At 54.4% G+C, this 11,914-nt stretch overlaps 2 protein-coding genes and 2 long non-coding RNA genes across 7 annotated transcripts in view; 3 read left to right on the top strand and 1 right to left on the bottom strand.

The window, feature by feature from the left end:
* The first annotated feature begins 1,700 nt into the window (after positions 1 to 1,700).
* Positions 1,701 to 3,030, top strand: LOC139805950 (uncharacterized). The gene is made up of 2 exons (XR_011730060.1): positions 1,701 to 2,144; positions 2,648 to 3,030. It is a non-coding gene; the product is annotated as an uncharacterized lncRNA (long non-coding RNA).
* Positions 3,031 to 3,762: 732 nt separating this feature from the next.
* On the top strand, positions 3,763 to 8,376 carry ERAL1 (Era like 12S mitochondrial rRNA chaperone 1). Of its 2 annotated transcripts, none has more exons than XM_071765207.1 (11): positions 3,763 to 3,998; positions 4,255 to 4,407; positions 4,507 to 4,634; positions 4,749 to 4,826; positions 4,995 to 5,041; positions 5,378 to 5,439; positions 5,801 to 5,913; positions 6,358 to 6,750; positions 6,882 to 7,031; positions 7,275 to 7,355; positions 7,616 to 8,376. In XM_071765207.1, exons 1-11 carry the CDS (start codon positions 3,911 to 3,913, stop codon positions 7,736 to 7,738), a joined length of 1,416 nt encoding a protein of 471 aa, XP_071621308.1. In that variant the 5' UTR covers positions 3,763 to 3,910; the 3' UTR covers positions 7,739 to 8,376. The 2 variants fall into 2 exon arrangements, with proteins under 2 accessions (XP_071621308.1, XP_071621307.1); XM_071765206.1 differs by having other exon boundaries at positions 4,231 to 4,407.
* Positions 8,377 to 8,428: 52 nt separating this feature from the next.
* On the bottom strand, positions 8,429 to 10,419 carry LOC139806084 (uncharacterized). The gene is made up of 3 exons (XR_011730098.1): positions 10,347 to 10,419; positions 9,949 to 10,138; positions 8,429 to 8,873 (listed from the first exon to the last, which is right to left on the bottom strand). It is a non-coding gene; the product is annotated as an uncharacterized lncRNA (long non-coding RNA).
* Positions 9,284 to 11,914, top strand: part of FAM222B (family with sequence similarity 222 member B) — a 33,753-nt gene continuing 31,122 nt past the window's right edge. Inside the window, exon 1 of one of the 3 annotated variants that reach the window (XM_071765201.1) lies at positions 9,284 to 9,412. The gene's annotated coding sequence lies outside the window, so the exon portion shown is untranslated. The remainder of the gene's footprint in view (positions 9,413 to 11,914) is intronic. The other 2 variants (XM_071765199.1, XM_071765200.1) reach the window with 2 other exon arrangements.

Below are 11,914 nucleotides of genomic sequence, written 5' to 3'. Positions count from 1 at the left end.
GGCTCTTGTCTTATGTCTCCTGCACCTGCCCCACCCACCCTCTGGGTCTGTGTTGGAGCCAGGGCTTGACCAGTGTGGCCTGGGCTGGCCGGGGGCTGCTGGCCCCAGAGTGGGCAAGTGTTCATGCTGGAATGGAGGAACCATCTGTGCATGGAAGTGATGTCTTGGCTCATGGTCCTTCTGCAGAGCTTGTGGCCTCCCTGGGGTCACCATGTCACCATGGCTTCCTTCGCCCATCCCTAAGACCTGTTCCTGGTCATCCTGAGCTGGTGGGGACAGCCTTGTCCTGCTCCTGCACAGGTGACAATGGAACCAGGAGGTACCAGAGGTGGCTGGTGAGCTCCAGCTGCATCACCCTCCTGAGTCCAGGAAACTGGTTACTGTGGGGACACCCCAACTGGTGTCACCCCAGGGTTCTGAGCAGGGCTGGTATGGGCTGAAGACTGTCCCAACAGCTCCTGCTGCCAGAGCCCCTGCACCTCATGAGGACCCATGTCCCATGGCACCCCATGGGCCTGGTGCCTCCATCCCAGCCTTGTGCACCCTACCCTGCTCTGGGGGACAGGAGGGTGGCTCTGGGGGTACCTGTCCTTCTTGGGGACAGCCAGCAATGGGGGTCACACAGAGCGGGCTTTGCTGCTCTGCTTTCCTTGGGACACAGGCAGTTCTCTTGAGGCCCTGAAGTTCACTCAGTTCTTTTAAAACCCTCCATGTCCTCCCAGGGCCGGGAGGGACAAAGAGCCCTGTCCCCCACCCCCTGCAGCAGGCTGGCCCTGCAGATATGCTGGGTGGGGATATCTGGGCAGCCCCCGATGGCTCCTTATCTGCAGCCAGACACTGCCATGGCTCTGCACGGCTGGCAAGGGGGCTGCAGCCCCCAGCTCCCAACTTCCTCAAGTCTAGGGACTGGGGCTGGTGCCACCTCCTCTGCCACTTGACCCTGTGCCACCTCCTGCCAGGGTCTGGCCAGGCTCAGGGGAGTGTGGGTGATGCAGTGGTACTGTCCCTGTCACCCAGAGGTGACAGTGGGTCTGGGGACACCTCGTGTGGCAGGGCAGGGTGCCTGATAGCCGGGTGCTGCTGCTTATCAGGGTCTGGTGTGGGACTATCACTTCCCTGCAGGCGGCTTCCAGGAACACCGGTGTGTCCTGGTGCTAACAGCCAGGCATGGGGGCACAGCACTCGCTGCAGGATGTGGCCCTGTGGGGACAAACAGGGCTGGGGACCAGGGAGGGGTGTGAGGGGCTGGAATGGGGATGCCAGGCCCATGGGGTGCTATGGGATGCTGCCTGGTCCCCACAGGGTGCAGGTCCCCGACTTGCATAGTCATGTGACATGTATGACCAGGGTCATGTATGGAAAAGTGACACTTGTAGCCAGGGACCACAGCTGTTTGTGGACACACATGGCCAGGGGACATGGATGACCAGGGTTGTGTGCACTGAAGTGACACAGCCCTCTTTGGGACACAGATGGCCAGGGGGGCATGTCCTCTGGGGACACACAGCTGGGGGATACATCCCTCCAGAGGACACATTCCCCTGTGAAGGGGTGCACGTAGGCAGGGGACGTGTCCCTGCAGGCTGGGGGACAATATCTTTTTTGGAGCAAGACACATGCCCTGGGACATGCCCATGACATTCAAGTGAGCAGATATGCCCTGGAAACACAGCGTTTTGTAGACCACACACCCTGGGGGAGAAATGGGCTCCCTACACCCACAAGCCTGTGCCTCATCTGGGGGTGTCTGTGCAGAGTGACCCCTGCATCCCCATGTTGTATCACCCCAGCACACCCATGGGGCTGCCACCCTGCCATGTCCAAAGCCCCCATGTTCAGCATCTGGGAATCAGTTTGGAATGGGCATATCACAGTTTGGGGTCTCCCCACCAATGGAGGGAACAGTCCTGGTGACCACAGGTTGGTCTTTCATATGGGGATGGACCCCTGCAAGTCCTCTGTCCCCACACCCGCCATGGGCTTGAGGGGAGCTGCTTGGGGCGGTGCCCCCCCGGGCATGAAGGGGTTAAGGGCCCCCGTCCAGCTGTGCAGTGCAGATGTGTGATATGCAGATGAGGCAGAGCAGGTTTTATAAGGCGGGTGCAGAGCCAGCACCCAGCAAAGCTCCAGTGCCACCCCCAGAGGTAGGTGCTACCTCCTGGAGAGATGCTGTCCTGCTCTGGGGTACTGGGATTGGGATGGGGGGGGGCAAAGAGGAGTCAGGGGGTTACTGAGGCTGGGGGGGCTATGGAGTACCCCTGGTCTGGGATGGTGGGACTGAGGGGCAGGGTTAGGGTAGGGAAGAGGTTGGGGTCAGGGGCCTCTGTTTTGCTCAAGGGTTGTGGGACTGGATGGGGGATAAGGAGGAGTTATGGGGTAATGGGATCAGGAGCAATGGAATCCTCTGTCCTGCTCTGGGGTGGTGGGACTGGGAGGGGCTAAAGAAGGGATGCAGAGGCCTTTAGGAGCTTCCATCCTGCTCCAGGGCAGCAGAACTGGGGAGACAGTGATGGACTGGTAGGGTTCTGGGGTGGGGAAGCCGTGAAGATCCTGCACACCTGGTGGTGTAACCAGGACAGGGATGTGCAGAGTGGGGACATGATGGTCCCGGTGTTGCGGTCCCTAACGTTGCTCTCCCCCCGTGCAGGCGCTGCTCCCCGCTCCCCCGCGGCTCCCCCGGGCAGGATATCATCGTATACTGTAAGTTGGCTATGAGACACTACAGTATAGATGATGTACTCCCCGGGCTGCCCCGCCGACAGGCCCTGAGCCGGGCCACGACACAGGAGCGTCACGACATAGGGGACAAGGGGCCCTGGGGGCACCCCGAGGTTTGGGTTTGGGCAGGTCTGACCCACGGCCGGCGGGGAAACCGTTACCATTACTGAGTTTAGTAATGGTAACGGTTCTGCCGACGGTCGGGCACGCGGCACGACGAGGCACGACACGGCACGACACGACACGGCACAACAGACACGCAGCAATGAAGCCTGGGCGTTGGGCTATGGGGCAATAAAGGTTTTTTTGGCACCACGGCTCCATCTCTCCTTCTCCGTAGTGTCCCCTAGGGTCTTCAGGGCCAGTAGTGGGTGTACTGGGGGGTACTGGAAGGGCTCAGGGGTTGCAGGGTGGGACAGGGAACATTGTGGTGCAACGGAGCTTGGGGGGGTGCAGGGGTACCCTGGGATGCAAGGGGCACTGGAATGCACTGGGGAGTATTGCAGGGAGTGCTGGGGAGAACTGGGAAGCACTGGAGTGCATTGTGGGGGGTACTGGGGAGAGTTTGGGAGCATCGGGATGCGTTGGTGTGCAGAGGGAGCACTGGGATGCATGGGGTTGGGTTGCAGGGGGGGAACTGGGAGCACTGGTTTCACTGGGGAGCATTTCACTGAGGCGTGGTGCCCTCCATGACGTGTGTTGCTGGGGCCACTGGGCAGCACTGGAGCACACTGCAGAGTTTTGTAGCGGGCACTGGGGTTCACTGGGATCATCGGTCTGTGTGGCAGGGCACCGGGAGCACTGGGGGGCACTGGGAGAATTGGGAGGCACTGGGAGCACTGGGGGGCACTGGGGGGCACTGGGAGCACTGGGGGGCACTGGGAGAATTGGGAGGCACTGGGAGCACTGGGGGGTACTGGGGGGCACTGGGAGCACTGGGGGGCACTGGGGGCACAGGGAGCACTGGGGGGCACTGGGGGGCACTGGGAACACTGGGAGACACCGCCCTGCACCGCGCAGCGGGGCCGGCAGGGGGCGCTGTCGCGTCCACGCCCATGCTCGCCTCTTTCCCACAGCCCCACGCGGCAGGGAGGGGCGCTCTGGCCCTGCCCTTTCCCTGTCTCCGCGCTCCGCTTTCCGCCAACCAGGATGGGTGCCGCGCGCGCTCCCAGCCTGCCTCGCGCAGAGCAAGATGGCGGCCCCCGTGGCTGTGGCCGCGGCCCGGGCTCTGCGCTGGGCAGTGAGAGCCGCATCAGCGGGGCCGCTCCGGACAGGGACAGGTGAGGCGGACGCGGCTGGGGCCGAGGTCTTGCTCTGGAGGCGGCCGAGTCCTTGGGGCCCGTTCCTGGGGCAGGTCTGGTGGCCGAGCCGCTGCGGAGCTGGGACTGTGAGGCCGGGCGGGCCGAGAGGGTCCGGCCCAGAGGCCTTGGGTGAGGGGGGAGAGCTGTTCGGACACCTTACGGTGAACGGGAAGAGGACAATACGGTTTTGGGGCGTTTTCAGTACACGCAGTGTTTGATGGTGCTGTCGTTTTAGGCCGTCTCCTGCAGCGCTGTTCCCCACGGGCCCCCGTGCTCCCCACCCGCTGGAGTGGGAGCAGCTCGGCGCTGGGCAGCATCCTGGGCATCCCTGATGAGAAGCCAAGCAACACCCTGGGCCAGCACCCACCACCCGTTGCCACCAACAAAGGTGAGTGGTACCAGTTGCTGCCTGGGTGCCATCACTGGGATGGATGATCCTGACCCATGGTAGGGTTTTTGAGATCTTCAAGCTCCTTTCTTCTGGCAGAGGAACAAGCCCGTCTGTTACAAGATCAGCCTGACCATCCCCAGAACCCAAAGGTTTTAAGAATTGCCATCATCGGAGCACCCAATGCTGGGAAGTCCACGCTCTCCAATCAACTGTTGGGCAGAAAGGTAAAGCTGGGGTGCAGACACAAGTTCAGGCTGCTGAGCTGCTTTTTATAATTTTTTTTTTTTTTTTTTTTTTTTTACATATTCTGGCTGCACAACGTGTTTAATTTCTTACAGGTTTTCCCTGTCTCTAAGAAGGTGCACACAACCCGATGCAAGGCCCGGGGCGTTGTCACGTGTGAGGACACACAGCTGGTAAAGCTGCAGAGCTGCTCCTGCCCAGGGGACTGGGGAGCCTGAGCCAGAAAGTGTGATGTTTTCTCACTTGTGTCCCTCAGGGTCACTTCTGGTTGCACAAATGTCAGTTTGAGCTTGGCCATGAGATGCAGGCAAGCTGACAAAATCTGTCTCTCTGCTTTCTAGATCATTTTGGACACACCAGGCCTCACTAACCCTGTGAAAGCCAAAAGGTATCAGCACTGTTGTGGGGAGAGTGGGAAGGGTCCTGTCCATCTGTTTTTGATAAAACCAGGGAGTGATTTCCAGTTTGGGAAACAGAAGTGGCAGGGCTGTGTATTTTTTAGCTTTATTTTGAGTTTTTTGTTGTCAGTTTTGGTAGCACACAGAGCTGTGGCAGCCCTTGAGCCCTCTCGTGTTTGATTCTTTGTAACAAGGGCTGTAACAGGCTGGGAGGCAGTTTTGTATGAGCTGAGATGAGGAAAACACCAGATTTCCCCTACTTTGAGGGGAAGGAAGACAGTGGTGATCAGTTGTGACTGCTTTACTCATTTGCATTTGTCCTTCAGGCACAAACTAGATGAAGCCATGCTGACAGACCCATGGGAGAGCATGAAACACGCAGATTTAGGTGGGTACTCAACTCCTCTTGTATCAAGTCAAACTCTTTATCTGCCCTGGAAGTTTTCAGACCTGGATTTGGGGTATCTGGGTGTTTGCTGGGCACTAAAGGCAGCCCTGGGGCCATGAACTAGGAGAGAAGGGCAGTGAAAATATTTGAAATGCTGATCTGAGCAGAGAATGAGAACTGCCTGGTGCCAAGGGGGGACAGCTTGGGTTTTATCCATTAAAATGCTCACTTTGGGTTCCATGCCTGTGCTCTCCTGTAGAAGAGAGAAGTAGCAGCAGGAGGGAGGTGACCATAGACAACAGAAGAACTGGAAATGAACATTAGGGAAGTGCAGGTTCATCACTTCACTCTCTTCTGCCAGTTCTGGTTCTGGTGGACGTGTCGGATCACTGGACGCGAAACTCTCTGAGCAAAGAGGTGCTGAAGGTTCTTTCTGAGTTTCCTCAGATCCCCAGTGTCCTGGTTCTGAACAAGGTAAGTGAGGAGCTTTTCCTTTCTGCCCTCTGCAATGTGCTGTGCACAGCCTGGTGTCAGCAGTGAGATGTTCTCAGGTCACTGGGCCTGAGTGTTTGAAAAACACCAATTTCCTTCTCTGCTCCAAGGTACTTAGGTGTGTGTCTTTTTGTTCCATTCCTGAAGCTATGGGGTACAGACAGGTTTTAAATCTGCCTGAGTAGAGAAGCTGGCACCATGGGTGGTGCAAAGCAGAGGGAGAAGGTGTTGCTGTCAGGTTGACAGAGTTTGGAGCTGCTGACACACTCTGGCTTGGCCTCTGGTGGGAAAACTGTCTGGTTCTTTCCCATAAGCCTGGGCCTGCAGCAGCTGCCTGCCCTGGAGGGGTTCTCCTGACTCATTTGAATCCACAGCCCAGGTGCCAGCCTCATTTAGGACAAATCCCTCACACCTCTCTCACTTTAGGTAGATCTGCTAAAGAATAAGTTTCTCCTGCTGGAACTTGTAACTGAGCTAACAGAGGGAATTGTAAATGGAAAGAAACTGGAAGCAGAGTCTGCATTTAAACACCGTTCCAGTTCTTCAGCAAAGGGTTCTCCTCCAGTCACTGAGGCTTCCTCACCCACGAAGGGGATCCTTGAGTCTCACTGCCTGCAGGAAGCATCTCAAGGCCCAGAAGGTTCCAGCTTGGACAACAGCAGTGATGTGAGGGCTTCCGAGTCTGGCCTTGTCACAGAAGGAGCACAAGGGCCAAAGCACCATGGACCCAGAGATCTAAAAAATATGAAAGGTTGGCCGGGCTTCCAGGAGATCTTCATGCTGGCAGCTCTTCATGGGGAGGAGGTGGATACACTCAAGGTAACTGAACACTTTGAGATGGGTGTGCTCTTAACCTTGTGGAACCCTGGCACTTCACAACCACAAGGGTTGGTGACACCGGGAGAGTGGTAGGGGACTGCTGATGGGTGTGGTCTGTTTTGTGCTGGCAGAGGTACCTCCTGATGCAAGCCAAACCAGGCCCTTGGGAGTTTCACAGCGGGGTCTTGACCAGCCAGTCACCTCAAGAGATCTGTGATAACATTATCAGGGAGAAGATCCTGGAGTACTTGCCACTGGAGGTGCCCTACGGTGTGATCCAGGTGGGAAGCATGTGCAAGCAGGCTTGCCTTTGAGCTGTTTTACTGGAAATTGTAGAATCCTAGAATCATTTTACTTGGAAAAGACCTTTATGATCATGAAGTTCACCTGAAATACCAACCCCTTTGTGTGGTTGAAGAGGGGGCCAATTGTGTCAGGGAGCAGAGGTGGTGGCTCCAAGGGAGCAGTGTGTCTGGATCCTGAGTCACTTTCCAGAGTTGCTGAGTGTGAACTGGATCTTGCAGGAGACAGAGATGTGGGAGGAAGGCCCGAGTGGGGAGCTCATCATCGTGCAGAACCTCGTGGTCCCAAGGAAGTCTCACATGGTGGGTAACAGAAGAGAGGTTGGGTTATGGGGAGCAAGAAAGGAGGTTCCCCCAGGGTCCAGCTGTGTGTATCTGGCTGTGACTCCCTCTTCCTCAGCTGTGGGTCTGTTGGAAAGAGCCAGGTGCCCGAGACAGTCACAGGGTGTTCAGTGACACCCCTCTCTGACATGGTTTGATCTTGGGGTTTCCCCTTTCGTTGTGATTCCTCCTCAGCAATGTAGGGATGGGTATGATGATCTTCTCTCTGGGTTTTGATACAGATGATGTTGATTGGAAGAGGAGGTAAGACTATCAGCAGGATTGCTCAGGAAGCTGGCCAAGACCTGATGAATGTTTTCCTGTGTGATGTCCACTTGAAGCTCAGGGTGGAGATGAAGAGTTGAGCTCTTTGGCTGTGTTCTGATGGCCTTTGAGCTCTCAGAGAAACCGTTCCCATTGTCCCCCGTGGGTATCTTGGCACCTTTGTTGAGTCCAGAAGCAGAGGATTTTGGAATCCATATAGCTGGCTGAAGTAGAATATGTATTTCAGTTTGGGCCATTTCCCCAGATAATAAAATCTCCAGACTTTCTACAGCAGCTTATCTTGTGGAAGCCAGGGATGGACATCAGAGAAGCAACCACAGGTGAAGATGCCTGAGTAGTTGGTTACATCAGTGTTCTGTGAAGTCGTTGCTCTTTGGAGCAGGGTCACAGAGACAAACACAGAGGCTGTCACAGCTGAAGAGAAGCCTCAAGTGGGAATAGCAGCAGGTTCAGAGTGTCAGGGATGGAGAGCAACCAGTACAGGTCAGGGCACAATGAAGTCTTGGAGGAGCAGTGCTGGGACACCACGTGCTGCTCTGCAGGGCCCCTGGCACAGGGCATGGTGGAACGTGGCACTGGTGTGTGCCTGGGCCCCTGATGATCCAAATGTGGATCTGGTGTGTGTTGGGAGTGCCTTGAGCAGGGGACACTGTGGTCCCTTGAACACTTCTCTTGAACTTTTGTATTTTTGGTGCAATAAAATGAGGTCCTGGCACAAGCACTTGTTCTCTGTCCTTCCTGTCAACCAACCCTCGCACCGGCCACCTTCCATCTCTTTTATTCCAACCAAGACTGGGACCCTTTTGTGTCTTTCCTCCTTTCTTCCCAGCCTAGCTCAGCTTGCCTTTCCTATGTTTTTTGGAGGTTACAATTTGGAGGGAAGAAAAAGGGGCAAGTGTGCCAAATTTGAGGGGCCAGAGGTGTGTTTTGGGTTGGGGGGTACAAGGGGAAGCTGTTCCCTTAGTGCACAGGGGATTGGGGTCACGCTGGGTTGACATGGACTCTCAGTGCAGGCTTCTTCCAGGTGGGCTGAGGACTTGGAATGTTGACTTGGAGACACTGTGCCCAGAGCAGCTGTGGCTGTCCCATCCTTAGTGCAAGGCCAGGTTGGATGGGCCTTGGAGCATCCTGGTCTGGGGGCAGGTGGCTCCTGCAGGTGCTGGGACTGGATGGTCTTCAGCCACAAGCAAATACAATTCTACGCCGTCCCCGGACCTGGGAGCGATGGAAATACCCCAAGGCATGACAAGCAATCAACTCTCTCCACTTCCCAACCTCCTTTTTTAAACGAGCTTTGCTGATTACCTTAATGACCACGGGGCAAGCCCATCGCATGGCTACAAATTCCACCAGCGGGGCGGAGGTTTAATGAACTTTAGGAGGGTGGGGGCTGGTTCTTAGTCTGAACATCAGAACCGGGACCTCCCTCAGAACCCCTCCCTCCCTCTCAGAATCCCGGGGGGAGGGTTCCGTAGCTGACACCCGCCACACACACCCCGAAACCCGGGGTGGTGCCGCACTCCCGGTGGCCGCCAGAGGGCGCTGCGGAGCGGGCCCTCCCCTCCGTCGCGCTCTGCGCAGGCGCGGGTGGGCGGGGCCGGCGGGGCGGTTGGCGGGCAGCGCGCGTGCGCGGGGGCGGCTGGCGCAGCCACCACGGCCGGAGCGGGCGGGCGGGGAGCGGCGGCGGGGCCGGTACGGGGCCGGTACGGGCACAGCGGCGGCGGCGCCATGAGGCCCGGGCAAGGGCACCGAGAGTAAGTATGGGAGGGTTAAACGGCTCGTTGCTTTCTCACACAGCGGCGGGACCGGCGCGGCCCACACCCCCCCACACCTCCCCCCCCCTTCTCATTGTCCTTCCTGGGTGTCCCCTCCCCCAGCTCTCTGAGGTAAAGTGGGGTATCCCCGTTGTCGTGGCTCTTCTCCTGTCGCGACAGTGCTGCGGGGCCGCTGCCGGGAGGCGGCTGAGGGACGGGGCGCGGGGACGGCCATCGCCGTCCCCGGGTCCCGTCCCTCAGCCACCTCCCGGCAGCGGCCCCGACCTCCCCCAGGGGCCTCCACAGCTTCCCGGCTCGTCCTTGTGAGGAGCAGACAGCCCGCCCAGGCCCCTCTGTAACCCCCGGCACTCAGAGCATGAAATACCTTTTCCCTTGATATCAAATCCCCGGCGGGAATCGCGATAATACGTCAGCCGTCGCGACAGAAGGGGTGGGGGGGAAGAGGAAAGGCAGGAGGGTGGGGGTTGGAGAGGATTGCGTTTGCAATGTGTGCGAATCCTTTGTGTAATTCTTACCCGGGAAAAGCGTCTTTTCGCAAGAGGTGTCTCGTTGATACGTTTCTCGTCGGTTTTATTCCCTACCAACCATTTTTTCAAGCGTGAAGAAAATTGCAGAGCTTCACTTATCTGTTTTCAGGCCACTCGTGCAAGCAAAAGTACTTAAATGCTTTCGATTCTGCAGCACATCATCTCCCCAGAACAGCACCTGCAAGGTTTTAGGGATGTTTTATCCTCCTCGTGGTATCACCTCTAGTTGCTGGGTACAAGTTTGAGGATAAATTGCAGGCACAGGTTTGTTATTTCAGCAATAATTCATCCTCCTTTCTTATCATAGCCCTAATTCTTTTTAATTCCAACTAACATCTCAAAAAAACTTAAGTTTAACTTGGAGAACTTTTAACAATACTTTTTACCTCTTGATTGCACCAGCCCAGTTCTTTGTTACCCTGGAGAACAGGCTCTCAGTAGATGAGGTTTGGTTCCCAAGTGATGTCATTTGTGCTGGAGCAACAGTGATGACTTTGTGATTGAATAAATCCTCCTGGACGTGTCAGGCTTCATGATTTTGTGTGTGTGCACTGTAGAAACTTTGTCTGACTCAGCAGCCAACTGAGAAAATTCTGTGATGGGTGCTACGTAGGCAGTAAGGGAACATAGTGATGATAGTTGCTTTTTTTCCTTTCAGCTCGTGTGTTTCTGATCAGGTCTCTTTCCACTTAAAGAATTTGAAGTTGTTCATTTAAGTAAATGTATAAAGCAGTAGGGAAAGACACTGTTGAGGCATGTTACAGATATCAGAGGTGGAGAGAGCAGGCTCTCCCAGCCAGCAGCCTGTGGAGTGAAGAATGCAGGGAGAGTGTACAGGTGGGTCTGGTGTCCTGTAAAGCCAGTACAGAGGGTCTGAAAACTGGAAAAAGAAAAGCAGCTGTAATAGGAAACAGGCTGCAGCCAGTTAGCTTATTGGTAATTTTTAGTAATAGAATATTTGGACCAAATGCAAGAAAGAGGTAGGACAAAAAGAGGGTAAGATTTGCAATAAATACAGTATCTAGGCTTTTGGGGGAAAATAAAAGAAAGGCTTTTTTATTTTCCTAAGGGTATTTACACTGTGTGTTAGGGTAGAATTTCTGTGGTGAAGAAACCAGAAATTAACCCATCTCCGAGGGATTCACAGGTTAAGCTGGAGCTAGAAGGTTGGGTGGTATATAGGTTGTAATTTATAAGCATCACTTCAAATATTTTCAATATTTCTCAACGATTTTAGGAATATTGAATTAAGAATATTGAATTCAAGCCCAACCAGCCTAGTAGTCTAGAGAGAAGAAGGATGCATATAGCTGGAACAGGAATTAAGCAAAAATAGATAAATCTGACATAATGGATGACAAGGGAGAGATGATTGCTGAAAGATGCTGGCATGCTCTCTTTTTCTTCATGCTCGGGTATATTTTGTTATGTTACGTGGCTTTTGAAGTGTAAAAGAAAGAAAAAGAAAAAAAGAAAAAAAATCTCATTTTGTGCTGAGATAAAAGAAAAGGCAGGTGCTTAAATTCTGTTAAGGATCAGCTTTGATACTGACATTAAATAGTGACCTTACTTGCAGTTACCCATCTGTCATTTTGTGAACTTCTCTATTGAATAAATAATGTGCTTAGCACCAAATAAATACCCTTTAATAAGATGTTATTTTTGATCCCACTTTCACTTCACATTGCAAACAGATTCACACTTTTTCTGCTTGAGCACAGCCTGGGGTGCTATTTTTGTTAACAACATTAAAAATATGTTGGAGAATGTCCACATAGTATTGTTTTTTCTCCAAATGTAAAATTAAGGAACTTTTACATTCTCTGTAACTTGGATGTTCGCCTTCATTTAAGTCTTGTTTCTATTTGTTTGGAGTTATCTTCTGATAGATAAGCTTTTATATTTGTTTGCTTCTGAGAACTCTTACCAGATCAAGAGGCAAAAGGGGTTTGTT

This window comes from Heliangelus exortis, chromosome 21 (genome assembly GCF_036169615.1).
Source record: "Heliangelus exortis chromosome 21, bHelExo1.hap1, whole genome shotgun sequence".
Lineage (NCBI taxonomy): Eukaryota > Metazoa > Chordata > Aves > Apodiformes > Trochilidae > Heliangelus > Heliangelus exortis.
This window is presented reverse-complemented; position numbering and strand designations above follow the sequence as displayed.

Coding starts and splice junctions, on each gene's coding strand:
- ERAL1 (XM_071765206.1), top strand. CDS start 3,911: ATGGCGGCCCCCGTGGCTGTGGCCGCGGCCCGGGCTCTGCGCTGGGCA. Junction 3,999..4,230: donor GCCGCTCCGGACAGGGACAG/GTGAGGCGGACG, acceptor CAGTACACGCAG/TGTTTGATGGTGCTGTCGTT. Junction 4,408..4,506: donor ACCCGTTGCCACCAACAAAG/GTGAGTGGTACC, acceptor TTCTTCTGGCAG/AGGAACAAGCCCGTCTGTTA.